Genomic DNA, 27,701 nt, shown 5'->3' on the forward strand with positions numbered 1-27,701 from the left:
CCTCCAAAGAAAGATGAAGTGCCACCAGTTAAAGAGGAAGTGAAGAAAGAGGCACCTCCCCCACTGAAGAAAGAGGATTCACCAGAAACTAAAAAAGAGGTGAAGAGGGAAGTACCCCCTGCACCGAAGAAAGAGGATGCACCTCAAGCTAAAGAAAAGTTGAAAAAGAAGCTCCTCCATCACCTAAGAAGGAAGAGAAGGTACATGTCAAAGAAGAAGTAAAGAAAGATACTCCTTCCAAACCAAAGAAAGAGGAAGTACCTCCTGCCAATGATGAAGGAAAGAAAGAAGCCAAACTCCATCCAAAGAAAGATGAGAAGGCACCTGTAAAAGAGGAGGTCAAAAAAGAAGCACCACCACCAAAAAAGGATGAAAAACTTCAAGCTAAACAAGAAGTCAAGAAAGAGGCCCCACCCTCAGCAAAGAAGGAGGATACACCACCAGTTAAAGATGAAGTGAAGAAAGAGGCACCTCCTCCACCCAAGAAAGATGAAGCACCTATAACTCAAGATGAGATAAAGAAGGAAGCCAAAACTCCATCTAAGAAGGAAGACAAAGCACCTGTTGCAGAAGAAGTCAAGAAAGAAACCCCTCCGCCACCAAAAAAAGATGAATCATCACAAGCTAAAGATGCAGAGAAGAAAGAAGCTTCTAGCACTCCAAAGAAGGAAGAGAAAGTTCCTGTTAAAAAAGAAGTCAAGAGAGAAGCTCCTCCTGAACCCAAGAAAGATGAAGTGCCCCCAGCCAAAGAAGAGGTGAAGAAAGAAGCCCCACCCCAACCTAAGAAGGAAGAAAAGGCACCTGTGAAGGAAAAGGCTAAGGAGGAAGCACCATCCTCAGCCAAGAAAGATGAACCTCCACCAGCTAAAGATCAAGGGAAGAAAGAAGCCCCTTCTCCATCAAAGAAAGAAGAATCAGCACCTATTAAAGAAGAAGTGAAGAAAGAAGTTCCTCCCCAACCTAAGAAGGAAGAGAAGGCATCTGCTAAGGAAGAGGTGAAGAAGGAAACTCCTGCTCAACCAAAGAAAGAGGAAAAGCCCCCTGTTAAAGAAGAGGTAAAACAAGAATCTCCTTCCCAAGCCAAGAAGGAAGAAAAGGCACCTGTTAAAGAACAGACCAAGAAAGAGGACACCCAAGCCAAGAAAGAGGATGCACCTGCAACCAAAGATAAAGACAAAAAGGAAACTGCTGCCCCAACCAAAAAGGATGAAAGCACAACTGTGAAAAAGGAGGGCAAGAAAGAAGTCCCTCCCCCACCAAAGAAAGAAGAGACAGCTGCTATCAAAGAAGAAGTGAAAAAGGAAGCACCTCCTTCACCCAAGAAAGATGAAAAACCACCAGCTAAAGAAGAGGTCAAGAAGGAAGCCCCTCCCCCTGCCAAGAAAAAAGAAACTCCACCGGTCAAAGAAGTGAAAAAGGAAGACCCTCCTAAAAAGGAAGATTCTCCACAACAAAAGAAAGAAGTCAAGAAAGAGAATGCAAAGGAAGAGCAGAAGGAATCTGAGAAAGAGACAAATGATCAAGGTCAACAGGAGAAGAAATCAACACTAGAAACCCCTGAAGATCAACTTGTAGAAGAAGATTTGGAAGTTGCTAATGATCATTTGGCAAAGGTAATGATAGCTATTTGGTCTTCAGGTGATTAGGGATTACTTCATTTCATTCATATTTGTTTGAAGTGTGACAGAATTAGCTATATTGTACAGTTGTTTTTATATTTGTGTTGAGATTAAATGTATAACATGGTAGAGTCTTCATATATTGTCACTTTGTCAAATCTGCATATTATTCAACACCAGAATAAATCCACTAGATTTTATTCAAGTTATTTCTTTATATTATATATCAAAAGAGAGCCTTGTCAGATGCTTGATGACTGCATCTTTCAATATCATAGTAAGATTAGTGATCTGTGGATTTGAGGAACATAGACAAAAGCTGAATAATTGTGAAGGAGTAACAGTGCATGATTGATCACCTGTAGCCACGTGTCTGTCTTGTTGATAAAAGAATTTTTCACATTTTTCCTACATTTTGACATAATTTGTGGTGTGCCTATTGCAGGGTTTATTTGCAGAAGCACTTGCTTCCTTTGAAGATGCATTGTGGAAATCTCCAGACAGTCCAATGGCAAGATATGGCAAAGCTAGGAGTTTAGATGAACTTGCTGAGAAAAGGCAGAGCAACAAATATCTACAAGAAAGTATTGCTGCATATGAGGAAGTTGTAAAGGCACCTAACTGTCCACCTGACTTGAAGAGAAAAGCACTTGAAAGACAGGTGAACAGACTACAGTTTTGGGGTATGTTTTCCTATTTCCTATTTAAAATCTTTTTCCCCAAAGACTTTTTGCCATGTAGAATATATTTCATGGCGATTCATCACAGGCTTATTAGGCTTATTGAATTTACATTATCGTGAAGAACACATTAATTGAGTAGACAGTATCATTAAATTATAATAATTTTTTTTATTGTTTTCTCCAGACCCTAATGTCTTTGTGCAACTGTGCTGTAGTGATAGCTTTGATTTGTGTTGTTGTCCATGCGACACAACTTTGCTGTCTGACTAATCTATACCTGTATTTTACATACAAAGGTAAGAATAAGAAAGCAACACAGGTGATGGTACAACTTGCAGAGTTATTCCCAGAAGATGTTGAGATTGCGTGTAAGTTGGGTGTTGCCCATCTGATAGCTGGTGAAAATAACAAGGCAGAACGTGTCTTTGGAAAGGTATGTCACAGTTGTCTCTTACACTGACAAGTAGTTTTATACTTGTGTATTGGTCAAGCTTTGAGATATCCACCAGATGATAGACCTTTCAATAACTAAGATTAGATGAACACATAATGCAGCACAACTTGGCAGCTTATGCAAATAATTATGCAATATTAGTGCCATACCCTCTCGTGGTACTCAACATTAGCCAGCAGTTACAGTACACAGACTTTATACAAGTCAATACATGAACACCAACAACACGCCCCCCCACACTCACACACACACACACACACACACACACATCCATCCATAGCACAGGACTTGTGACAGAGTTACCATACTTGTAATCAATGTTTTTCACAGTGGTATCACTTTCCATCCTTGAAATGAGGAAATGATCATTCTTTTCTGTTCACTTCACAATGAAATCAGGCATCTGTAATAGCTTCCCTATCTTTCAAAACAATTGGTTTCCAGTAGGACTAGACTTTTACAGCATCTGGTTTCATATGTTACATGCCCTCGATGGTCTGGCCTGGCCAGTCCCCAAGGGAAAGTCATCGTCAAGTCACCCTACTGACCATGCCAGCTTGCTGAGCTTGGCCATACTTAGTTCAACCTTAGGACAGGAGAGATCCACAATGTGCCCATTGGAGAGCTGTGAGAGTGTCTCAGTATAACTTGGCATGATTTTCCTCCCATTATCAGGTTGTAACAAATCACCCAGATAATGGTTTTGCCAAAGTCCACCTTGGCTTCATCCTGAAAGCCAAAACAGACTATGCAAGAGCTGTGCCACTGCTCAGAGAGGGAATTGACAGTAAAGAACAAGGAACGAATGAAGGAAAATTCTACTTCCATCTTGGTGATGCACTCTATAGGCTTGGACAAAAAGATGAGGTAAGTGTTAAAACCAAATAGTTGCTTAACGATGCGACTCAGGTTCAAAGGTCAATTTTAGCAATTTTTTTTTATTTCAAATTTCGAACCACTGACACGTGGTCTTTCTTTTGGGGAAAGGTGTTGGGTCACATCGTACCGGGAAATTCCTGAAATATTACTAAAATGGCAAACTATCAGCTACACCGCGTGCCATTATTTCCCTTTTGCCTTAACGGTCGCGGATTACCGACCACGATATCTTTGATAAACACGCAGAGATTATGTATAGGCTTTGCGGTATAGTGCGCATGCGCTAGCTTCAACGTTAGGCTCAGCGTTTTGAACTCAGCATGTATCGGTACGGCAAACACGTCGAGCAGACCAAAGCCGGCGCTTGCGCTCCTTACCGTCGAAAAAGCAAGCGAGGTCCACAAAAGCAAACCTGAAAAAGACGGCAACGTGCGCAAAGGTCGATATAAATGTAAAACAGTCCGACTTTGGCTCATACTCCCTGCAATAACGATCAAGAATGCAGTGAAGAGTCAGATTTGGCCGAGGACGCAGACGATAACGGAGACGTGCTCAGTTCAACAACTATGAAAGTATTTGACACGCTGCTTTTCGAACATATTAGGCCATGCTGATTACATACCCGAGTCCAAAAATTAGCCTGAGCGAGATGAAACTTCTGTTAGTTGCGATAATTTTATCACTCTTGCTGTACATGCTTGGTGTTAGTATCGTGTTCTTTTATATTTTTAAACTCGAGTTTTCTATCGTGCAGTCTTTTCGTGTCTGCTAAGAAACCTTGAACAACACCGTACCCGACATCACGCGACATTTATGTCAAGGAGTTTCCCAAGCCAGTACAGGAGTTCATACACTAATAATGTAGATTCACAAGAGCAAGTTCACCGATCTGCTAATTTTTCGAAACGAAATGCAAATATTTTTTTTATTTCATGCCTTTTCTTTCTTTAAATATAACCCAAAAATTAAATTACGTCAAACGTGAATTGCGAGGGTTCTCAAATGATTCTTGTGTGCGTGTTTGTCTAAACTTATCAATTACCCGCAGACTCCACAGCTGCTAGCTGGACCTCAACACTGAACGTAAAACAAACCCGGCTCAACTTCTAGAAGTGCTGAAACTAGCAATTTTTGCTATATGAGGTCAGTCATCGAAAGTTTGACTAAAAGTAAAATCTCCGAAATAATTATGTGTGCGCTGGTATTGCGCAAGTCGAGCGACTCCACTGTAGACTAGTCGATACTCTGTCTCTCGGAACACGCTGTCGATGACAGCCTGCACTGATCTACGCTACGGCGTGATTATTATTAGTTTGATAAAATCGGTACAAGAACACATATAAAATAAAGTTTGAAAAAATAACACAAGTCAATCTCTCCCGTCATACGAAGGGCGACAAGTTTGCAGTGCGGTGCAAAAGCTAAGAAAATACGACAGACATTTTATGTTGTCAAGAGTTACATGTGTTCGTCTCATCTTGAGGTAGGAAAACTACAAGTGACGTCCCGTTCGCACAGTGTCGGCGCTAACATGAACTTGACAATCACTTTTCACAAAGAACTAGCATAAATTGCCGATCGCGAGACAGGAAGTAGACAACTTGAGTCAAGAACAAGTGAATGCCCGACGCGATCGCGCGACGACAGCACATAAGTCTCGATCGGATAGACTTTTTTACGCAAGTTTCTACGTCTTCGTCTTGACTGTGAACTCTGGTAACCAGATTGTAACCGTTGAGACAACAGTATACAGTTAATCTACTAGTTAAACGTTCCAAAAATGGATTAAATCGCTAAGTACCCCTCTGTGTTTGTTGTGTAAATACCACCCACTGCTGGCACTAAGCATTTGCCAGTTCAGTGTATAATTTCTTTCTATTTTCACACGATCTGCAATCCTAAACATATTCAAAATTCCCAAAACTGACTCTTAATATTTCAACTTAGTCCTGATGTAAGAAAATTCGCAGAAAATAGTGCGCGAGTTGGACTTCTTGGTCACAATGTGTGACGCATAGGTCGTTTACACCAATCGTCGATTTTCTCAGTGCGTGCATTATTCAAATAAGTATAAGTCGGCGGCGCCTGGACAGACCAGCCTGATTTTTCACCTGTGGACAGTGAATGAATATATCTGAAAGATCGTGTCTCAGATTTCCGATAAAGGGCCTGGAAGTGATATCCTGACAAACGTGAACAAAGGCCGATAATTTATGCAAAAACGTCAAGTTGACACTTTGAAGGTGCATTGTGCGAAAACAAAAGCGAATTTCAAAAATCCGGGACACGGTTTTTTTGCCCAGTATACCCAGCCGTCGATAGCCGTAAACAGATCACCAAGGCCGGTTGGAGATTTGTACTTACATTTTTTGAGTAAAAAAACTAAGAAACACGTGTTTTTGAGTAAAACAGCCGTATGCGCACTGTTTTTAAAAACTAACAAATTTTCTGAACTCTTCGGTGACCGAGCAGATAAAAAAAGTACCACATGTCGGTGTGTGACCACGTCTTCTTTGTGAAAATGAGGATTGAAAATAAGTGACAATGAACCCGAGTCGCTACCTTAAGTATTAGATATTACCAGTAGCCAGATTAAAGATGTGTAATAAGAATTGTACTCATTCTGGGAAAGCATCCCATTTCTTGTAGTGATCACTGCATAGTATATACTTGGAAACATTGTCAGTATTAGGAAAAACTGTCAGTTTTGTTATTGAAACAATATTAATATTACAAGAATGATACACACTCAGTATTTCAAACCTTTGAGTGAAAAAAGTGGCCTTCCTGTTTGTGGCTTATGACCATGTAGTCATTGTATTTACAGCTGACACAAACATGTACTCTGATGAGAATGTGAGAAAAAGTGTGTCTGATTTTGGATTACTATAGTTTCTGATGATCACATGTTATGTATGCTTGTATATTTGTACTATTTTGTCTGTGTTTGTGCTTACAGCATAAGACTGAAAGACAGCAATGTTTGTGTCAGTTTGCATATTGTACAGATACATTGTCACTTTGCTTTTAAACATTACTCTGTAGGCATACAGTGTGTATTCTAAGGGTGCTGAAATGGGTCATTTCAAGTCAAAATGGCAGAGATCACTGTATAATGTGGACGGTTTGACATCCAAGCCATGGTGGACTCCCCAGGAAGCTAGATTTACACACCATGTACAGGTAGGTACCCCTAGCTGCTACTTTGCTAAGTGATGATAATACCCTATGGTGACTTTTATGAATAAGACTGCATTCATGATAATGCTATGTGATCCGTATACTGTACATAGAAGACAAGGAGATGATATAAGACTATGATAGCAGAAGCACATAGAAAGGGGATGGATTGAATTTATTGAATTGCGACTGCTTCTGCAACTGGATGAGTAACTGTATATGAATATATCCATGCTACATCATCATATTGACCTGAAAGTTGCAAAAAGAGCTTTACTGTTGTAATTATCTTGCCTTCGGTTGATACTAGATTCACAGGTCTTCTATTGGCCTCACCACTCACTGTACATTTGATATGCATCATAGTTTTTGGACTTTGAAAGAAAACTGCCATCATTTTGTACATAATCTAAACTTCTGTCTTGATTGGGATGATATTCAAATTTATGTAAATCAGGGAGAGTGATGTCACCGTATAAGCTTCATTGGTACCATGCTTATTGGTTCATAGAAATCAAACTGTATTTGGTAATAATTTGTCACAAAGTATACTTGCAAATCAGATGCAAATGTGATATGCAAATTAGTGAAACTTGCTAACCTTGGAAACTCCTTTGCTAAAATCTCCCAGTAGTCAAAATCTTTATGAAACTCTTACATGTGATTGGAAATGAAAACATGATGTCATTGAATGATTGTAAACTAGTTTGAATATAAAGAAACACATCAGAATTAGCTTAATCTTTTGTTATTGTACTCCTCTTACCTTTGCTAATGTTTTTGATTTCTATAGAAACTGGAAAACAACTGGGAAGTAATCCGAGATGAAGGCCTTGCCATGATTGATCAAAGCACTGGTGGATTTGTGTCAGAAGATGAAAATCTGAGAGAGACTGGAGATTGGAAACAATTCACTTTATATCAACAAGGTGAGTGTGTTCATAAAATGTATCAGGATGGTTTTATTGTCAAGACAGAGTTCCAGGGATGATGTAAAATGAACATCAGCTGAAAGTTTATGATGCAGAATTCAGATATGACATGTAATCTAGGATAGCAGCTGTTGTCTAGATTTTGTAAAAATAATGTAACCAATGCTTGTGTGTAGGAGAATATTTTTATTAACATGATGTCTGCTCTCCAGAGTATCAGAAAAAGTCATAATCTTGTTTATTTACCAATAATGTGATGGACAATTGTCATATTGGAATGAGCAAGTAATAAACATCCAACCAAATTCACAAGAGGTTATCAGATTCTCTGCAGTCATCAGTGTTTTGTATCATTTTCAAATTGGCAGTTCTGCTTCAGAAGAATAATTTCTCTGATTCCATGTATCAGCAAATGAAACTGTAACAGATGCTTGATAAAGTGGAAAAAACACAGTAATGACACTGTAAACAAATGCTGCAATTAAACTGTAAATAAATACCATAAGTGATCTTTGGGATAATATCGATACTTTCCTTCAAACATTGTTTGGAATCTTTGTCCACAATGCATGAGGCTTTCAGTATTAAAATTTGACGTGAGAGTGATTTGTATGTCCATGTGTTTGTGCAACAGAAAACGTATTACCGGTATCTGTCTGTGTTTACATTACGTATTTGTGTGAATAAGGGTTGTTGTTTGAAGATGTGAAATGTTACATGTAACCATAGCTGAATTAAATTTAGAAAAATCTTGTTTATATACAGGTAAAAAGATCAATGCAAACTGTCAGAAGACACCAAAGACTTGTGAAATTATTGATTCAATACAAGAAGCTGCTGGTTGCAAGAGAGGACAGGTAAAAATATTTAAGATGATTGGTCCAAATGTTATAATTGCTTTATAGAAGCATAGTCTTTCACTGGGAGTTTATTTTGCTATTTTCACTGATAGATGAAAATTAGCTACATTGAATCCCAGTGAAAATGTTAAATGACAAGAAATTCTTTTGTTTTTACTGACAAATCTATGAATCGAAATACAAGTAAAAATGTTTCAAATATTAATATTGTGAAATTATATCCTTGTCATAATTGATGATTGTACAATGGTATGTGCAATAGTACATGTAATACTGGGTTACAGACAGGGCAGATGCACTTTATAGGTACTAAAGATAAAAATGATTTTTATCCTCTTTATTGTACCATATATCAATAAAATGTACGTGTTAAATTGCTCTATAATCTTGTGGTTTGGTTTGGTTTGGTATGCAGTGTTACAAAACAATGTTTGAGTTTTTTATGCAAATCAAGCTTCAGAGGAATTTGTAGTCTGGACAAGTTGACCAGATATACAGAAATCTTGATGAGCTAGTCATTGTAGACAATAAAATTATGTATTCTGATTACACTGTGGTACATATGTGTGAAGCATGCATGAGGTATCATCTCATTTCAAATAAAGTACACCTGTATGCCAATTTAGGATGGAGTTTCATTGGACATGTAAATTTATCATGTCTTTCATGAAATTACCCTCTGTCAAATAGGTTTGAGTACTGAAATACCATACATGCTGTGGACATTGTCACTGTTATTTCCTGTATACAAGTTAATTTGCCGTAGAATGCATCTCAGGGACAGATAATCAGACTTAAACTTTGACAATACTTTCCTTTATATTTATTTACCACATGTTTTGGCTCATTCTGAAGCTCTTGGAGTTACCAGTCTTCACCGGCTTATTTTGGTGAAAATCAAAAATGTAATTTTCCCCATAGAGTGAACACAGGGATGCAGCCATTTTGAATTTCAAATACCACCATGACCATGTGTCAGATGATTTGTTTCCATAGTACGAAATTTTCATGGTGACTCTTGATTTTGAAACAATGGTTGCAAGTTGCCCCAAGGAAAGCTTTTAGCAAAAAAATTCAGCATTTCAGTTTCAAGGCATATATCTACTACATTAATGTCCATGTGTTTCCAAATATGTATGGGTGGATTACTTGATATGCCTGAGTTATCACTGATATAGTTGTCCACAGAGGGAAGACAAGATATGTTTTCTAATCAGGCAAGGTTAGACTTGGTTAATATCTCACGTAATCGTTTGGAAGAATATTTGCTAAATTTTCAGAACATTTACACCTACTTTAAAAAGTTACATGTTGTTATAGTTGTGTACATGTGTAGCCATTCTGTTTACATTTAACTGTGATGGATTTGAACTGGTGACAGATTATTGTAAAGTTGTAAAAAATATAGAAAACTGTTGACTTGTAGCAATCATAGCATGTTAACTTTGTAAGTGTTTACTCAGTAAATTCAGGTATCCTTCAATGATGTCATTGTTTGTTTACAGGTGAAGTTTTCCATCATGCAGCCAGACACTCATGTCTGGCCACATTGTGGACCAACAAACTGTCGACTAAGAATGCATCTAGGTCTCAAAATCCCTGAAAACGTCAGGATAAGAGTCGCAAATAACACAAAGTAAGTTGTACTGCTTTTTCTGTGACCTTCATGCACAAATTTGTGGTGGACTTGCCCCTGCAGGGATATGGTGGTGTCTCATATGTTAAACTATGTTTTTTGCTCTTGTACACCAAAATTTCCGATATTTTTGAGCTTTCCTTCTCAAAATACTAAGTTGTCAAATAGCTATCTACTCTTTACAACTGTAAAGACCGTTGTTCACCCAAACACAAAAACTATGCAGCATTTTGAGACAAACTATCAAAAAGCATATATATATATATATATACTGTATTTTAGAGAATGTCTCTGACAAGCAACATATCCATTGAATTTTAGCAAGAAGTATGTTCCGATATTGAAATTGTTAATAATCTATTCTCAGGAGTCCAATTATTTGCCTTAGAATGTGGATTTCATTTCTTTGTGATATTAGCCAGTTGAATGCTTTTGAAGGTCAACTCATTAATTCATTAATCTAACTATTGCTTAGACATATAGAATAGAGCATATGTATGGGTAGCATATATATAAGTCAACATATGGAACTACCACGCAACCAACTTGTGAACAAAAAATTTCAATTTTCAAACTCAAAAGATGACCCTTTATAATCATGTACTTAATGCCATGTAATTCATAAATTAAAAAAACAATGATCATAAAATTATTTTATATACAAAATATGCAGGGTTAATAATATGTAGCAGTGTACTTATTATTCATGAAGAAATATTGCATATTGGATGCCTCCATTCTAGGGATATTTTTGTGAGCAAGTAATATTTCATGGCATTTTAAGCTGCATGATAGAGTAAAGACGTAAAAAATTTCAATAATTTCACACAAAATTCATGATGAAAATATTTATTAATTATATTTTATGTATATTTTGCATTTTACTTATTTCACAAATAAATCTACATAGATTTTACAAAATATATGCAAAAATTTAAACACTTTGAATGTTATTGTTAGAATTTTGTTGGTGTTACATGTCACTCCATGCAGTAGTTACTGAAAATTATGTCTTGCATGTTTTTGTCACACATTTATTTGTAATTATTGTAAGAGGGTAAAACATTTACAGGTTGTTTGTCTTGTCTGCAAATTGAAATCCCAGTGATAATGACCTGTTCTCAGTCAAAACAGGGTCATTGACCTATATGCTTCTACATTCCTCACGTCCTTGGCTTGCAAAATTTGCATATGCTGTGTTGACAAGCACCCTCATGGAGACGGAGATGTGTTGAATAGGCGTTTCAGTGAGTGAGGGCGCTGCAGTCGTCTGTTGTCCAAGCTTTGTTCATAGTAAACGGTACTATCATTATTGATGGAAGAAAAAGTAGAGAGAAATATTAAGAATTGCACTTTTTAAGCCTATTATAGTTATAAACTAGATAATTGTCATTTTCAGACAGATGGTTTGAATACTTCATATATAAGGCATTCATTTTACTTGCATGATCATGATCATGATATCTGTGATGTCATAATTGAAATCAGTTGTGAACAAAATTCGCTAGTGCAATCATTTTCATCTCTTGTGGCGGCCCTCAGTGTTGACATTAAGCTTTTTTCATATTTTCACCATCTGTGAGAGAGTTTGCCGTTTAAAGCCAATATTGTTATTTTTCTGAAGACGATGATATCTGGCTATATTTCTTAAATGCTCAAAACAAAAGAAATCCAGACTAGAAATTAAAGACTACACTGAAAGTGTCATACCAGTCTCTTTGCACAGGTGCTCAGTGTGTTCATTGTACACATCAGACACTCTAAGTAAATGCCTGTGGGTATCCATCCATTTCAGCACACAGATGGCTGTGTTGTCCACCATCTTTTAATCATAATCACGCCCTGTGGTGTGATTGCAGTGATTGTTAACCATAATCATCATTGGGCAAGTTTAAATGTACCATCATGATTGTACACATCCAACACACTCCAGGTAGTTATTTGTACCTACATAACATACCATAGTGGTGCATTTCAGCAATGACCTGTTTGCATCACAAATGGACTCAGTCTATCAAGCAGTGGCCTTGAAATAATTTTTCCTTTGTTCATGTTTGTTTTCAGAACTTGGGAAGAAGGAAAAGTTATCATCCTTGATGATTCATTTGAACATGAAGTTTGGCAAGAAGCAGACACCTACAGACTTATTTTCATTGTAGACATTTGGCATCCAGACCTCACAGCAAGACAGAAGGCGATGTTAACACCAATCTAAAATTTCCAAAACATTCTGCTAGATTTTTATAGAATTTAGACTTTAGTGAAAGTGTTGCAACTCGACTCCCCAGCCCTTTGCAACTCAAGTTTCCATACCCTGCACCAACGAAGCCTCATTTCCACAGAAAATGACTGCCATACTGCTTGAAAAGTAGGGTTAGAGAAATCAGATAACTCCTCCATTTTGATGTCTTCTTTTTTTTCCAGGGATTAATTCTGGATACGTCATGTTTATTATGTCATTTTTTTCTTTGTATCAGGATATATGTTTAGTCAGTTGGTCATGGTGCGTTTTGATGCTGAGAAATACCTCATCCATAGCGTACATTACACTAGCATCACCGCTGATTTTCTGTTACCAGTGTATTTTTGGTCAATAATTGGTAGTGGCTCTGATGGCCATTGTAATTCAACATGTTTTGTATTTGCTGTCTTCCATTTTCTCAAAGAGCACAATAAGGGTTGTTTCCAACATGATGGTTCAAGAATTTAAAATTTAGAAAAAATTCAGAAAAAATTCAGTAACTGTAGTAAGGGATTGTGAATCAGTTTATAGAGCATTAACAATATTTCATCAAGATCTGATGTGACACAAGAGTCAATTGTCAAAATAATTTTAAAATCTGATACTGTATATGTAGTGATTTATTTCCACACTGTGTTAAAACAGCATTATTTCCAGAATATTGAGTAAAGTGCTTGTACAATTATCAGGGTGTATAAACCAGGACAAGGTCTATGTGTATAACTCAAGTTTACCAAGCATACACTTTGAAATTCCCCCTTCTTGACTGAACCAACCCAACTGAATCTTCACTCATAACATGCAAGGAGAACCATCTCAAAGTATTTTGTAGCCAGTAAGGGTGAGAGACTGCCTGGTTTGTGGGTTTTTTTGAAAAATAAACTTTTAAATCATTATATCATTGAGATAATAAAAAAACAGCATTTAATTTACAAACTGTCTAAGTGACACAAATAAACATTGCTGAAGTGTTCAGTGATGACAAGTACTTGTTTATGTAAGACAGGCAGGGTAATTCATTGCAAAATTCTCCACAAGATGTGAAAGTTTATACAATGAGCTTTTCTAGAAAAAAACTGAAAATAATTGCTTTCTCAGTGTAAAACCTGCAGTAGATGAAATAAAAAAGTATAAAAACACAACAAAACATTAAATTATAAAAAAAATAGTCTTGGAGTTATTACCGATTATAATTTTCGACAGTCACCTTATCTGTAAATGAGATGTTAATTTCTGTAAAAGTTTACTCATTTCAGTTTCATGTTATGTAAAACGTGTCTGTTTCACTTAGAAGGCACCTCAGATACAAGATTCAGCTTTTAAGGGCCAAAACTTTCGAACAGCAGATTTATTGCAATCACAAATTTTGTCATTTGACCCTGACTTCTGCTTAATTTCATGTGAAGAATTTAATTTTTCTTGAACTTGACAAAGCAAAGCAATAGCAAGGTGAATGACTTAAAGTGCTGAGTTACATCACTCAGTCATAGCTGACCCATTGTTGCAGTGCGAAGTTGTCAGTGATTGGTCCATTTTGTGTGCTAGACCAATCAACTAACTCGTACCATAAGTGCATAAATCTTGCAGCAAATTAGATTATATCTTCCAACCTGATTTGGGTTACTCTTCAGTTATAGTTAGAAGATAAGGATAGCTATATTGCAATACTGCAATAGACTTAATCACCAAGGTCTCATTCTTGTGTTGAATTTGTCAAAAGTACTTTTTAACATTGCTTTTCTATACAATGGTACACAAATTCTTTTTAAATGAAATGGAGAACTTTTGTTTTTCAAAGTAAATGATTTTATGCATGTTTCAAAGATCTGTGTCATTGAATTAGAAACCTGTATTTCAGTGCACTGGGCCTAGAAATGTAACATGACAATGTTGAAAATACTGGCTTTGTACATAATGGCTGAAATACACAGTGTCACAGTATTGGAGATAAACTTACTCCTAAACAAAGTTGATCTTTACATTTAACACATAGGAATATTTAAGGGCATTGTTTTATTGCCTATGTGAAGGAGTTCTTTCAAAATCTACCGTGCCATACTGATGTGCTGTGTTCTACAGTCAACAAAACGAATAACTTTGTGTAAAAATATATCAATGGAAAATGTCCAAGGTTTGAATTACATGTCAGTCTTGAGATATGTTACCATTCTCTCTCTTCAGACAATGTCAAAATGTTTATGTAATGTCATTACAGTCATTACAAAATACCAACTGGTCAAGTTTCTCCCTAAAGTTCCAAAGGCCAAGTGTCTCCTTTCAGTACCAAAGAAACCATAGATGTATTAGCATTGACCCCATAATCTACCTTCTTCCTGTGTGGTATTACCTGATTTATGTCAGTAGGTACCAGTAGATTGGACATTTTCACAGTGCCATTGGGGTTATGGGTTGTAAAATGACATGTTTGTAGATCATACAGCGTTATAGCCTGTAATCTGTGAGGTTGTATAGATGATGGGTTTAATTATTTTGTACCACTGAGCTGATGTGCTGTCTTTTTACAATGCTGATGAACACTCATATTCAGGTGAATAGAATCAAAATTTATGTTTCTTTGTGGGATTTCCAACTCAGTTCTTACTTTCTGCTGTGATTTCACCTCAATTGTTAACATGTCAGTCAGCTACAATTCTAAGAGAAGCTTGTACATTGGATAATAGCAGTACATTTTGCTCCAATCATATGTACCCAACCAGTCATTTTGTATCAATTGTTTGACAAATTGTTCACACACAAAATTGGCTAAGCACTCTTAGAAGGCCTGTATGGCTGCTACAACTTGACAAAATGTGGTGTTTCTTTCCTTTTTGTGAAACAAAAGACTGATACAGTAATTGTAAACGCAGATTATTGTGCTTGTATCTAAGATAATAATGACAAAGAGTTTGTTAAAAGTTATGATTTTGCAAAACTTGGTTGACTCAAGTTTCTAATGTCAAAGCATCTCAATGTAGAATAAGGTGGAATTATTCATAAATCTCTTTTACACTCTGAAGCCATTTTTAGAAAGTCATTACCACTAGGAGTGTGGAAATTGTCATGGAACTATCAAGAAGAAAATTTGCCAAAGTCTTGATTTCTCCCATCTTTATGCACAATATGTAAAGTTACTGTGATGTTTGAAGAACCAATGAGAGTGACTTGGTTGCCTGTTGATCTTTAATACAAAGTAAACCAGAGTGTTTGGACTGAGGTATTTTGGGAACACTGTTTAACAGATTAGCCTATTGCATCATTTCAGAGCTTTGTGTCAGGAGTTGCAAAATGAGAGTTTGACTGAAAGGTGCTCTCTACACCCCCTCATAGGAGGGGAGCATAGACAGCGCCCTCAACCGACAGATCTCTCAGTCTAAATGAGAGTCAACATAATACAAACCGTTATTCATAATCTAACAGTAACATGTATCCAGTCTCAGCCATCGCCCTTTGTAACTAATAAACAAAATCATTTCTTTATTTACATGTTTACATGACTGTAAACCTCATTGGTATCAGCCTTTTATGAAAGTCAAATATTAAAATGTGAATTTAATGAAATGGAGAGACTTGCAATACAAAAGTAATCAGTGAACTCCATTATTTGGTTTGATTTGCCACATCAACTCTTCTTTACTGTGAATTCACATTTTTCTATGATGTTATTTTTTGAAGCTAATAAAAGGTGCTCTTTACAAGTTTAAAACATTGTCTTCATTGTTTTATTATGGTCATCTTCCGGTAATAAAGCTAATTTCTTTTGTTTTCAGATTCCAAACTTCCCACTTTTTAGTCCCCACGGACACCGTCCGGGGGACTTATAGGTTTGGTCGTGTCCGTGCGTGTGTGCGTGCGTGCGTGCGTCCGTCCGTGCGTGCGTCCGTCCGTTCACGCAGATATCTCAGAGATGCCTGAAGCGATTTCATTCAAACTTGGTACAAGGATTACTTCATATGTCATACAGATGCACGTCGATTTGTTTTGTGATACGATCCAATATGGCTGCCAGGCGGCCATTTTATTACGATTTTTTCATGTACAGAGCCATAATTCAGGCATGTTTCAACTGATTTTATTCAAGTTGGTACAAGGACATTGACCAATGTCATAGATATGCATGTCAATTCTTTTGTGATACGATCCATATGGCCGCCGTGCGGCCATTTTGTTACGATTTTTTCATGTACAGAGCCATAACTCAGGCATATCTCAACCGATTATATTCAAACTTGGTACAAGGACATTGACCTATGTCATACATATGCACATCAATTTGTTTTGTGATACGATCCAATATGGCCGCCAGGCGGCCATTTTATTACGATTTTTTCATGTACAGAGCCATAACTCAGGCATGTTTCTACAGATTTTATTCAAAGTTGGTTCAAGGACATTGACCATGTCATAGCTATGCACATCAATTTTTTTGTGATACTATCCAATATGGCCGCCGTGCGGCCATTTTGTTACGATTTTTTTCATGTACAGAGCCATAACTCAGGCATATCTCAACCAATTTTATTCAAAGTTGGTACAAGGACATCAACCTATGTCATACACATGCACATTGACTTGTTTTGTGATACGATCCAATATGGCCGCCGTGTGGCCATTTTATTACGTTTTTTCATGTCCAGAACCATAACTCAGACATGTATCAAGCAAATTTATTCAAAGTTGGTACAAGGAGATTGACCAATGTCATACATATGCATGTTAATTTGTTTTGTGATACGATCCAATATGGCTGCTGTGCGGCCATTTTGTTATGATTTTTTCATGTACAAAGCCATAACTCAGTCATATTTCAACCAATTTTAATCAAAGTTGGTACAAGGACATTGACCTACCGTATGTCATACATATGCACATTGATTTGTTTTGTGATTCGATCCATTATGGCCACCATGTGGCCATTTTATTACGATTTTTTCATGTCCTGAACTACAACTCAGACATGTATCAAGCGAATTTATTCAAAAGTATTTTTATCACAGACCTAATGAAGAGGACTCTATCCTCTCTGAGGACCTGTAATCAAAGCACCCATTAACAAGTGGGGACTGTGTCATCAACGATGACTTTTCCCATTTAACTTGGGCACATTTTGCTCGCTTCAAATCAAACATAGAGTAAAAACAATGAAAGGTAGATCACAATAAAAGTGCACTGTATATCAAAAATCAGAAAGTGCCTTTAAAGTACCCTTCTTAGGATTCAAACTCCATTAGAAACAAAAACAAAATTTTATGCAAAAAGAATGATGCAAGTAAAAGCACAGATAAATGCAGCGTTGTCTATTTTATCAGCACTGGGCAATGTGCTTATGGTACAGTCATTTCACTCCAAAACGACCTTCCACAATATTACCCATCAAAAAAGGCCCTTCTGCCCCCCAACCTCTCCTCCTCCTCTCTTATATACATGTACCGATATATGTATGTGAACCTATATATATGTACGGTAAAAATTGATAAGTAGAAAACAGGACTTAAGCATTACTCAGTTTCACGCTACATTTGTTCTCTCTAGCAATCATCAGACGAATGGTTCAACTTGTCTTATCTTCGAATGTTTCCGTTTCTTTGCTTCTGTTGTTCCATGCGTGGTTTATATACACATTTCAGAGAGGCATGTAATACCCAAAACAAGGGACTAATATGTGCTCTACAGAAGATGACAATGTGCCTGACATCAGGAGGGCAAAAAATGGTCTCCTGTCGATACTGTCAGTTACCCAGACTGCTGTGTGGGGCTCTTTTCTGGCCACCCCTACACAGTCTGTGTAGGGGTGGCTAGAAGAAAGCTTTGCAGAGCTGTGTGGGTATTAAACCGAGACTATGACCTTGAAAGTACATAGTCTCTTGTTTGGACAGTGTTTTAACATACCTATCATACATACATACACTCCCAAGTCCTGAGTTTTTAAAATATATATTAGTTTTAATGTCAAGGTTTGGTGATTAAATGAAGACAGTATGTCAAGTCAAGATAGACATTGTAGCAACACGGCCCTTGGTGGCGGGACTGTGGTAGCATAGATGGTAGTAGAGGGGAACTCATCCCCCTTTACTATTTATGAGTTTAGTGAAGAATGAACTAAACCAGTCTGTAGACGCCCCCAGGTGTCAGGAAAGCTGGTTGAAACTGCAGAACAGCAAGAAAATGAAAGTGTTGGACTGGCATTTGAAGTTAGCAAAATACTGGAGGTTTGATTTTTTCAACTGCCAATAAAACTTTTAGCAGGTAAGGCTGTACTACAGTTGAACTTTGCACCTGAAGCAATACCAGGGATTTGTCATTGAACAAGTTGAAATTTTCAGAGTGCATACAAAATTGAAATGTAGTTCTGCTACAATATCTCCTGCATCTGTTTTGACACAATCTTGATCTCAGAACATCCATGTAATATTCTCAGTAAGTTGTCAATGGTTATCCCATAATGACTAATTGAAATTTCCATTAGCTGTAATCTTGTTTTCTGGTTCCAGTGTTTTCCTTTCCTAAAATTGTTTCTTAGTTTACTATTCTAAGTCTTGTCAAAATGCCTCAACTTAGCAACACAGCCTGTGTGTAAGGTCTTATACTATTGTTGACAATGGGATTCATTTGTCATAACAACTATAAAACACAGCATTTTTCAAAAATACATTGTTTGCAACACTTGTACTTCACATTTTCACACATTGTATATAAAAATCACTATGTTTTACGCAAAATGTCAAAAGATGAGGCCATTGTACCATTCAGAAAGGCCGCCAATGAAAATTATGTACATCTCTCACTCACACACAAATAACCAATCTTTTTTTTTTCAATTGAAATCTGATTAAAATCAGAATTCCATTGAAGAGATGGTGCTCCATCTTAATACCTTATTTGTTTGTGACCTATTTTACCACCTGACATTAGCAAAGGAAGAAATAAAGGGCAAGTAAGAACTGCCTTCTTTCAGTTGTTCTTTCATTTGTTCTATAACTGATGAGAATTTGCCAAATGCTGTGGTGTTAGAAAGTTTTTCAAACGTTTAAAGAGTTTTCTGAGAATGTTTTTGGCAAGAAGTGGTTAAATATATACTTGCAAAAAAAGAAATTGCCATTTCCTTACGGAAGTTTAACCCTTTGAGTGCTGTAACTTTTCCCACCAAAATTTTGATGCAGCATTTTACCAATTTTTACGAATTTTTCTCAAAACATTTGATAATTTTAGACCAAATGGACAACACATTTCATTGGCTACAGTTTTTTACCAACATTTGGGCAAAAATCTGACAAAAATTGACAAGGTTATATTTGTAAAAGCGACAAAATTTGACTTAGCACTCAAAGGGTTAAAACAAATGTTGGTACATATGCACACAACAAAAAACTTGTCTTAGCTATTGATAAAAACAAACACTGAAAAGAAGCCATTGAATTCACAATATACTTTTATTTTCCATTCATATTTGAAGATGCACAATATGGAAAAAATGTAAGCCAACAGAACCTGACCAGTCTTACATCCACCATCACACAGTTTTAAGTTTTGTAAGGTATAGTCCAACTTTGAAAATTATCATTTGTCGAAAATGAAAAGTTATCCAACAAGAACAAGTGCAATGGACTCTGTAAAATATACTTCTGACAACATTCATAACAATGTAAGGTGAATAAGCTGTGAATAAATTACTTGCTTTCTCAGCTCAAAGCAGAAACAAAACCAATGACGTCTAATAAGTGTAAGTTTTGACAATTTTTTTTCAGATTTTAAGTTTACTTCCTGTAATGTGTTACTGTCAGTATTCAGAACTTGATTTGTCAACACAGCCTTAGTCCTGCATTGTTATTGTTAATAATCAAATTTAATTGAAGACATTAAGTAAATTGTCAACAACAACAATACCTGTCATTCTCAGTGACACACAACACAAAAAAAACAAATAGTATTTAAAATGCTTTGGGAAACCTTCGTTTATATAAATATATATATATATATATATATATATATATATATATATATATATATATATATATATATATATAAAATACTGAAAAAAATTGCCAAAAGTTACAGATACTTTAGTTTTAACAAGTAACCATTTTGCCACAGCAATTTTACATCTGAGTGAAAAATACCAGTATTCATGGTGTGAAGTCTTACAAGTATGTTAAAACACCAGAGTTTTGTACATATATATATTTACGTAATGCAGTCTGGCATGACTATTTTGCACATACAATATATTTAAGCAATAAAGCACACCCAGCGATGGTATACCGTCGCTGGGTGTGATTTATTGCTATTATATCATAACAGTATGTTGAAATTCTGGCGTGGAACGTCATAAAAGGACTTTTCCTCAAGCCGAGAGCTAGTGCGCATGCCAGCCGTGGTATATCGCCAATATACCACGGTTCTTTTCGCGTCTCGACCAATCAGATCGCTGTATTTGCACCATCAATATACACATGCATACAATATATTGTGTAATGAAGTCTTGAAAGTTTACTTAGCATGACCATACTATCTCCTGACTTTTCTGTGAAGTAAATTGACAAGTGACAAAAACTTCGATACGGACTTGCTACTGGTTAAACTTGTCAAATAATTCCAAAATGTCAAAACTCAGTATCTTGCTGGAGATATTTGAATACAAAATTCAGGGGGTAAATGTATGTGACAGAATGAGCTACACTGTAACTGAATCTGCAACATTCTGATAGAAGAAGCTACACTTTAACAGACATTTGTAACAGAATATGCAACATTGTAACAGAATGTGCTACAGTGTAACAGAATATGCTACAATGTGACAGAATACACTGACATTTTTTTCACTGATGTTGACATGGTTTTGGGACATTTCTTCACATGTAATGAAATCTAAATAAGGATGTGGGCACTCTTCCATAATGACACAGAACCAAGTTACAAACAATAAATAATCATGGGATAGAACAAAGCCAACACATGCATATTTTTGAAATACTTGGCATACTGAATGAAGTATGAGAACTTACAATCAAAAGATATGGAAAGTTGTTTTTGTACCCTGTACTTTGTGTAATTATATCATACTATACAATGTATTTTTTATTCAATCAATAACAAATACAATGCTGCATGCTCTGTATTTTTCACACAATAAGTGTTGTAGGATGATCTTGGCCAAATATGCTACCATTCAGAAACAGTATAATACATGTACAAGATGAATTGAGGCTAAGGGCCAACCATATACTATGGCCTGCGTCAAGACAACACTTGCATCACATGGAAATAACCAAAGGAATGTCTTGAAGAAGATGATAGCATAATCAGAACGTCTTAAAGAAGATGGGTACATTGAGCACCTCAATGTATATGTTCCATAGAATTACAATCTGATGGTTTATTGTCTAAGAATTTAAGCTTTCTTTGCTGAGGTGAGCAAATGCCAATGGTCAGAAATGATAGGCAGCATATTTTCTGCTCAGACCGGTGGCTTCATAATGCAGATAAAGTGGACCAGTGAATGCTAGTTGGACAGTATAAGAAAAAAAGACTGGCTCATTAGACTACACCAGACCAATGGATTTACTTTGGTACTAAATGCCCAGTGAAATATCAAATACAAAATGGATTCACTTACTTCAACATTTACCTCACATGGTTAATGTTTTCTTGACAACAGATATATCTTTTTTATGTTCTGAAGTGTACCCTGTTATTGTTATTGACTAGTGAATAAAAGTTTCTGAGTACATCCACAGCAGACATGGTACATTGATTTGTTAACACAATAAATGACCCTAAGAGTTTCAGTTTTCACTAAAATCCTGACACTCTTTTGGGAAGTGTACTTTTGTGAAATGATAACTTAGAATGTAGTGAAAAGTTAGATACTAGTATATGCATTCAGCCTGGTTCACACTGTGAGAAGTGGGTCCGCTTTGCAATACAAACAAATATTAATGTACTTTATGTACTCCATATACTGGAGGGTAAATGCAAAAAGTAATTGTATACTTTGAATGAATTGTTTTGGTACTTGGTAAGAGTAACACTGTAGATTAACTCGGATGTAAACAATAACGATGGTTTTCTGATCGCGTACTCAGGATCTGCTCATGCTTTACTGCAGCCAAACTTTCAACCACAAAACTAAACATGATGAACCTCCTGTATAATGCTAGGGTCTTAGGACACTTTGATGAGGGAGTCTTAACTGATTGGTGATCCGCAATCCTTTTAGGTAAAGTTTGCAATAGACAGAACCAGCTATATCTATTGATCCTAATGTCCCTGCTATACTGGTACCTTGTACGATCTTGGAATTTGATCAGAGTGCAAGGTTTCATACATCAAGTAAATCACAAATTTGAGAACCTTGAAGGAATGGTAAAAGTTTGTTACAAGTAAAATAAAGTGGAGTGATACCTGTTGTGTAATATCAGTATCCAATAAAGAAAAAAGTCCAACATGATATTTTGATGACCATAGACAACAATGAAGAGCTTTAAAGGTACGCTACGTTTTCAAAAGTACACTTTTTGAGATAACTATTCTGTTTTGCTTAAAGCATGCTGAAACATTTGTGTTTGCAGCGAAATACGTGAGATGTCTGTTGACAACATAATGCAAAGATTCCCAATATGAATCCTTGAGAGGATGAGGTGAAATTTTCAATTCAGAAATACAAAATACGCTGTTGAATGGAAAAGCCTTACAGTGTACATTAAAATTGTAATGTTAAACGAGATATTCAGGAGAAAACAAGCAGAAATACTGCAATAATTATCACTCTGCTTCTGGTGTTTTTATACTAAACATTCCACTTCCCTTCCTTTTGATTTAAATTTCAAATAAATGCAGTACTTAATGCCTTTATATGAGATATCTCTATGCTGTCTTACCACATCAAACACTCACTCAAAAGTGTGGAAAATTGTCATACTTAACTATCTACCCAACAGATTACTGCATAACTGGCAGCAGTGTTCTAATTTTTCACGTCTACACAAAGCTATTTCAGTGACCAAGTCTCTTAATTAATGCACAAATTCAAAATGATAGAGTAGACAGTAATTAATGCACAAATTCAAAATGATAGAGTAGACAGTAATTAATGCACAAATTCAAAATGATAGAGTAGACAGTTATGCCCTGAAGCCTGGCAAATAAGGTAATGCTGTGTTTGTAAAACATCATTGACCTGTTCATGGCAAAAACAAAACAAAACTATTCATATTTTCACCTCTCAAATAAGTTTTATCTTAATGCACTGGTCACATCATTGTATGCTGATGTTTAATAAAAAGTAAATACAAGATTTTTTTTTGAAGTCCTTTCAAATATGTAAATACAGAGATACATGTACTAAACATCATTACATGTTGCTTTCCAGGGTAAATGTTTAAGGTAACAGTAAATATTCAAATGAACATTAAGCACTATAACGAAAATACCATTATCTATTGATATACAATATATATCTTGCTATTTTATAATGTCTTTTTTGAGTTCAGGCGATATGACTGAACATAAAAGCATGATTTTCTGTTAAGATAGAGAGAATTTAGATGATACATACTCAGTACTTATCACTCACAAGTTTTTTCTATTTTCCATCAAAGGATGAAAAAAAAGTTTCAAAATTTGATTTTCCACATCAAGTCATTCGGAAATCCTTGTTATTAAGTAACCTCACAAATCACAATTGGCCTGATCTCACACTAAATAAGATTTTGTGATATTCAACCACTCTGGTTAAATCACACATTGTGACATCATATACACCACGTTTTCATCAAAATCAAATACAGTTTCAACCGAGACACAAATTACATTTGACATAATTCAACACAGAGTTGAACAAGCCTGTGTGAAATACAACATTGCAATGTCTTCTATATCAGCGCAAACCTAGTCCACTCCTAAGTAAACAGCGCCCTCTACAGGATTCAGCTGTTTGCATCACACATACACAGAACTCGTACTGAAAAAAAATACATTTCCGCAAAAAACTATGGAATTCTCATGTCAGAATACTTAGCTTGACAAGCAAAATCCATACATCAAGGCTAGTTTTTGAAAAAACACCCTGAAATGAATGTGTTGATAAGAACTCCCACTTTAAAATTGGGAACACATTACTGAAAAGCAATGTAGTATGCCTTACCTCTATAGTTTTTTCCATATACATCAATGAGAGAGACAAACCAACTAAAACCCTGATAACTACAGACTTATCCTGGATTATGCAGAACGCTTTAGTGTTATCACATTATTTTATTTCACCATTCGTTAATTGTTTGAGATAACAACAATCCAAGTCACTGTCTATGTTTTGAAATTACCACAATCCAAGCCGTTGTCTACGTTTCAATACATGTACAAGTCAATTCATTTTTAAGAAAAAATTATCATTAATGTTGCTAACTCTGTCAGTATTGTTTTTGTATACATCAAACAACACATGAAAAGCACATACAAGGATCTTTAGGTCACATGGTTAGCTTCAACATTATCATATATGTTACAAGTACATCACTACTTATAGTAAAATGAGTTTGATAATATTAACTTATCCATCAGTAAATAAGATTGATGACGATCAACCCTAGAATTCAATACTCATCTCTGACATATCAGGTAATCAAAAGAAAATTCTTTTTTCTTACCATTCTTTATGTAAATGATAAATAGTAGCTTGCTTTAAAATGGAAATGTTTCCATTCTTGTAGCCAATGATTGAAATCTTACTTTTGCAACAGCCACCCTTGAAAATGATTGCAGGACAGTATAAAAACAAATACTGACACCAACTACAGTTGTAACACATTAATGGGGCATGTATGCAGTTTTGGCTATTTTACTGACTTAAAATTTACGTCAGTTGATTTTGTAGGTCATCAACATCTTTTGACTGGAAGACAGAAAGATGTTACCCCTATATTTCCTTGTAAATAGGTCTATCAGTACCTCTATAACAATGGGATGATATCAAATTATGCTTTAATGCAAGGGTTCAAACCTTAGAAATTCATGTACTGTCTCATTTTTGTTGAAAACTGCTTTTTAACTCTTTCATTTCTTTGGCTACAAGGGTGAATTCTTCCCATGTACAGCAATGATGCCACACAAAACAACTTTTATCAATGATATGGCCAAATGATACATACAGTGCATATCATTGGCTAGCACACAGTCAATGCAAAGCATTTCAAACTTATCGTTGAACAGCTACATTTAATGAGTAATAGTTTCCTCAGTACAGGATGTCAAGTTCAGCATCTGATGGCATAGTTGTTGGCTCTCGTGGTACAAGACGAGATGGGGGCCGTACAACCACTCTGTACTGGAGCTCAAAATCCATTGCCAACTTCTTTCTCCACTTACGAACTCTCTTCTCCTTCTTATGCCGCTGTATTTTCTTGTGTAGCTTGTAGCTTCCATAGATTGGCAATGCTACTGTGCCGACAGCTATGAGCAGACCACCAGCTCCAACAGCCAGAGTTGCGACAACAGGTGCCGCAAGGATCTTACCACCTTTAAAAATACAAAATGGATAATGATGATGATATGAATTACCCGCCAAAGTACTTTACTTATTCACAGAATTGTTTCATTAACAAAAGAGCATCTGTGTTCCAATGGGTACATGATCAGAGTACTTTGCTGACATTTCTACTCTCCTGTAATACTGAAAGATTAAAATGATAAAATTACAACATTTATTGGTTTACAGAGTGACAACTTTACACAAAGTAACCCTGGGCCACGTTCATTGAATTTAATGTTTCTGATCTGCAAAGACAGTTAGTTCAACTCTAGATGCCTTGATGCAAAACTTTAACACTGAATGCTGTCAATGCCTCAACACTAAGTATCAGTGAATCAAGTACCGGTATATAAAAGCACTGTATGCTCAGATTTTGGAACTCATTAACAACACACCCAACGTATGAAATGCACAAACTAAACATCTGTAAAAGAGGGCTTCACTTGAATATTTTACGGGACGTTTAAAAGGACAAGTAGCTGTAACTCATGATGATTTTTTCCACTATTTTTGTTTTAATGTCAACTACAGTTTCTTCTGCTTATCCAAAAGGCATGTTGAGATATACAGTATTCAGCTTGTCAACTCAGCCTGTACAGTATAGACTACATTGTTTATGTTGACAAATGAATTCCCGTCTGTATGTAAACAATAACAGTGCATTTGACATGTATAGAGACAGTGTCAACACACTAAATAGTTGGTATTTCCACATGCTTTTAGGAGCAGCTGAGGAACTTGACATGTAGGACAATACAGTAAAAGAAATTATGGAAAGTTACAGCTACTGGCCTCGAACATTAGAGATACAAGTAGACTTCAGTTTTTATAAAAGTTCTTATCTGGACAATTTGAGCATCCATTGAGAGCACGATCATTACTGGTTACTGTCTCTATGATACAGTAAAGTGATATGGCAAATAATTTTGACAAATTCAAGCCATACTCCTACACATACTATCAACGCAAAATAAAATGAAAGATGATCTTTTTGTTCTATAGTGTGATGGCAATATACTGGTACATCTATCTTGTACAGAGTTTGTCAAAAAAAAAAACATCAAACATCATTGACTGGAAATTTTATACCTGCATGAATGTACTGTGTAGCATTAATAGAAAATGAAAAAATTTGTGAGTCGACTCTTATGGTGTTGCTAAACTCTGATGAAAACTAACGTTATACCAAAATGTAGCATTTTTTCAGAATGGAATTATTTTTTACCAAACATAAAAGTGTATTGCAGTATCCTATTTTACATATTTTCGTTCATTATCCATATTTTTCACACGGTGTTGCATATAGGCTGCTAAAAGCTATATAAACACAAAAGCTGCAACATACTTTATTTTTGAAAATTCCATTTTTAGCTCCTTGAGTTCACACGAAGAAGCTAATGTCATACTGACATCCGTCTGTCTATCTGTGTATCTGCTCCACCATTTAAAAATCAGCCGATTGAATTAACATAGGATCTGATACTGAGATGTACATTGGTGATGTTCAGAGCTACTACTCAGACATTCTTCAGCCAATTCATTTTCAAACTTGATAACAGAAATTGGTACAAGCAATATGGCTATTACAGGCAGCCTTGCTGCTACCATTGTTTTTATATTCAGTGATATTTTACTGAGATAATAGTTTATGATCCAACAAGACTGCTGCATGGCTATAAGTTGTTGTAATTAAT

At 35.9% G+C, this 27,701-nt stretch overlaps 2 protein-coding genes across 2 annotated transcripts in view; one reads left to right on the top strand and one right to left on the bottom strand.

The window, feature by feature from the left end:
• The first annotated feature begins 13 nt into the window (after positions 1-13).
• LOC139116415 (aspartyl/asparaginyl beta-hydroxylase-like) lies at positions 14-16,188 on the top strand. The gene is made up of 10 exons (XM_070679053.1): positions 14-39; positions 155-1,613; positions 2,065-2,302; positions 2,599-2,735; positions 3,432-3,623; positions 6,681-6,818; positions 7,609-7,744; positions 8,513-8,604; positions 10,113-10,243; positions 12,308-16,188. The coding sequence occupies exons 1-10, from the start codon at positions 14-16 to the stop codon at positions 12,456-12,458; spliced, it is 2,700 nt and encodes an 899-aa protein (XP_070535154.1). The 3' UTR covers positions 12,459-16,188.
• A 3,705-nt stretch (positions 16,189-19,893) lies between these two features.
• Positions 19,894-27,701, bottom strand: part of LOC139116184 (E3 ubiquitin-protein ligase RNF217-like) — a 52,034-nt gene continuing 44,226 nt past the window's right edge. Inside the window, exon 3 of the mRNA XM_070678742.1 lies at positions 19,894-25,994. Within this exon, the coding sequence (XP_070534843.1) occupies positions 25,714-25,994 (281 nt within the window). The 3' untranslated portion in view covers positions 19,894-25,713. The remainder of the gene's footprint in view (positions 25,995-27,701) is intronic.

Source organism: Ptychodera flava, chromosome 17, assembly GCF_041260155.1.
Source record: "Ptychodera flava strain L36383 chromosome 17, AS_Pfla_20210202, whole genome shotgun sequence".
Lineage (NCBI taxonomy): Eukaryota > Metazoa > Hemichordata > Enteropneusta > Ptychoderidae > Ptychodera > Ptychodera flava.

Bases quoted from the DNA above. Each gene is read 5' to 3' on its own strand.
- LOC139116415 (XM_070679053.1), top strand. From the start codon at position 14: ATGAAGTGCCACCAGTTAAAGAGGAA. The intron at 3,624-6,680 runs GTAAGTGTTAAA...ATTACTCTGTAG, and splicing joins GGCTTGGACAAAAAGATGAG to GCATACAGTGTGTATTCTAA. The intron at 7,745-8,512 runs GTGAGTGTGTTC...GTTTATATACAG, and splicing joins ATTCACTTTATATCAACAAG to GTAAAAAGATCAATGCAAAC.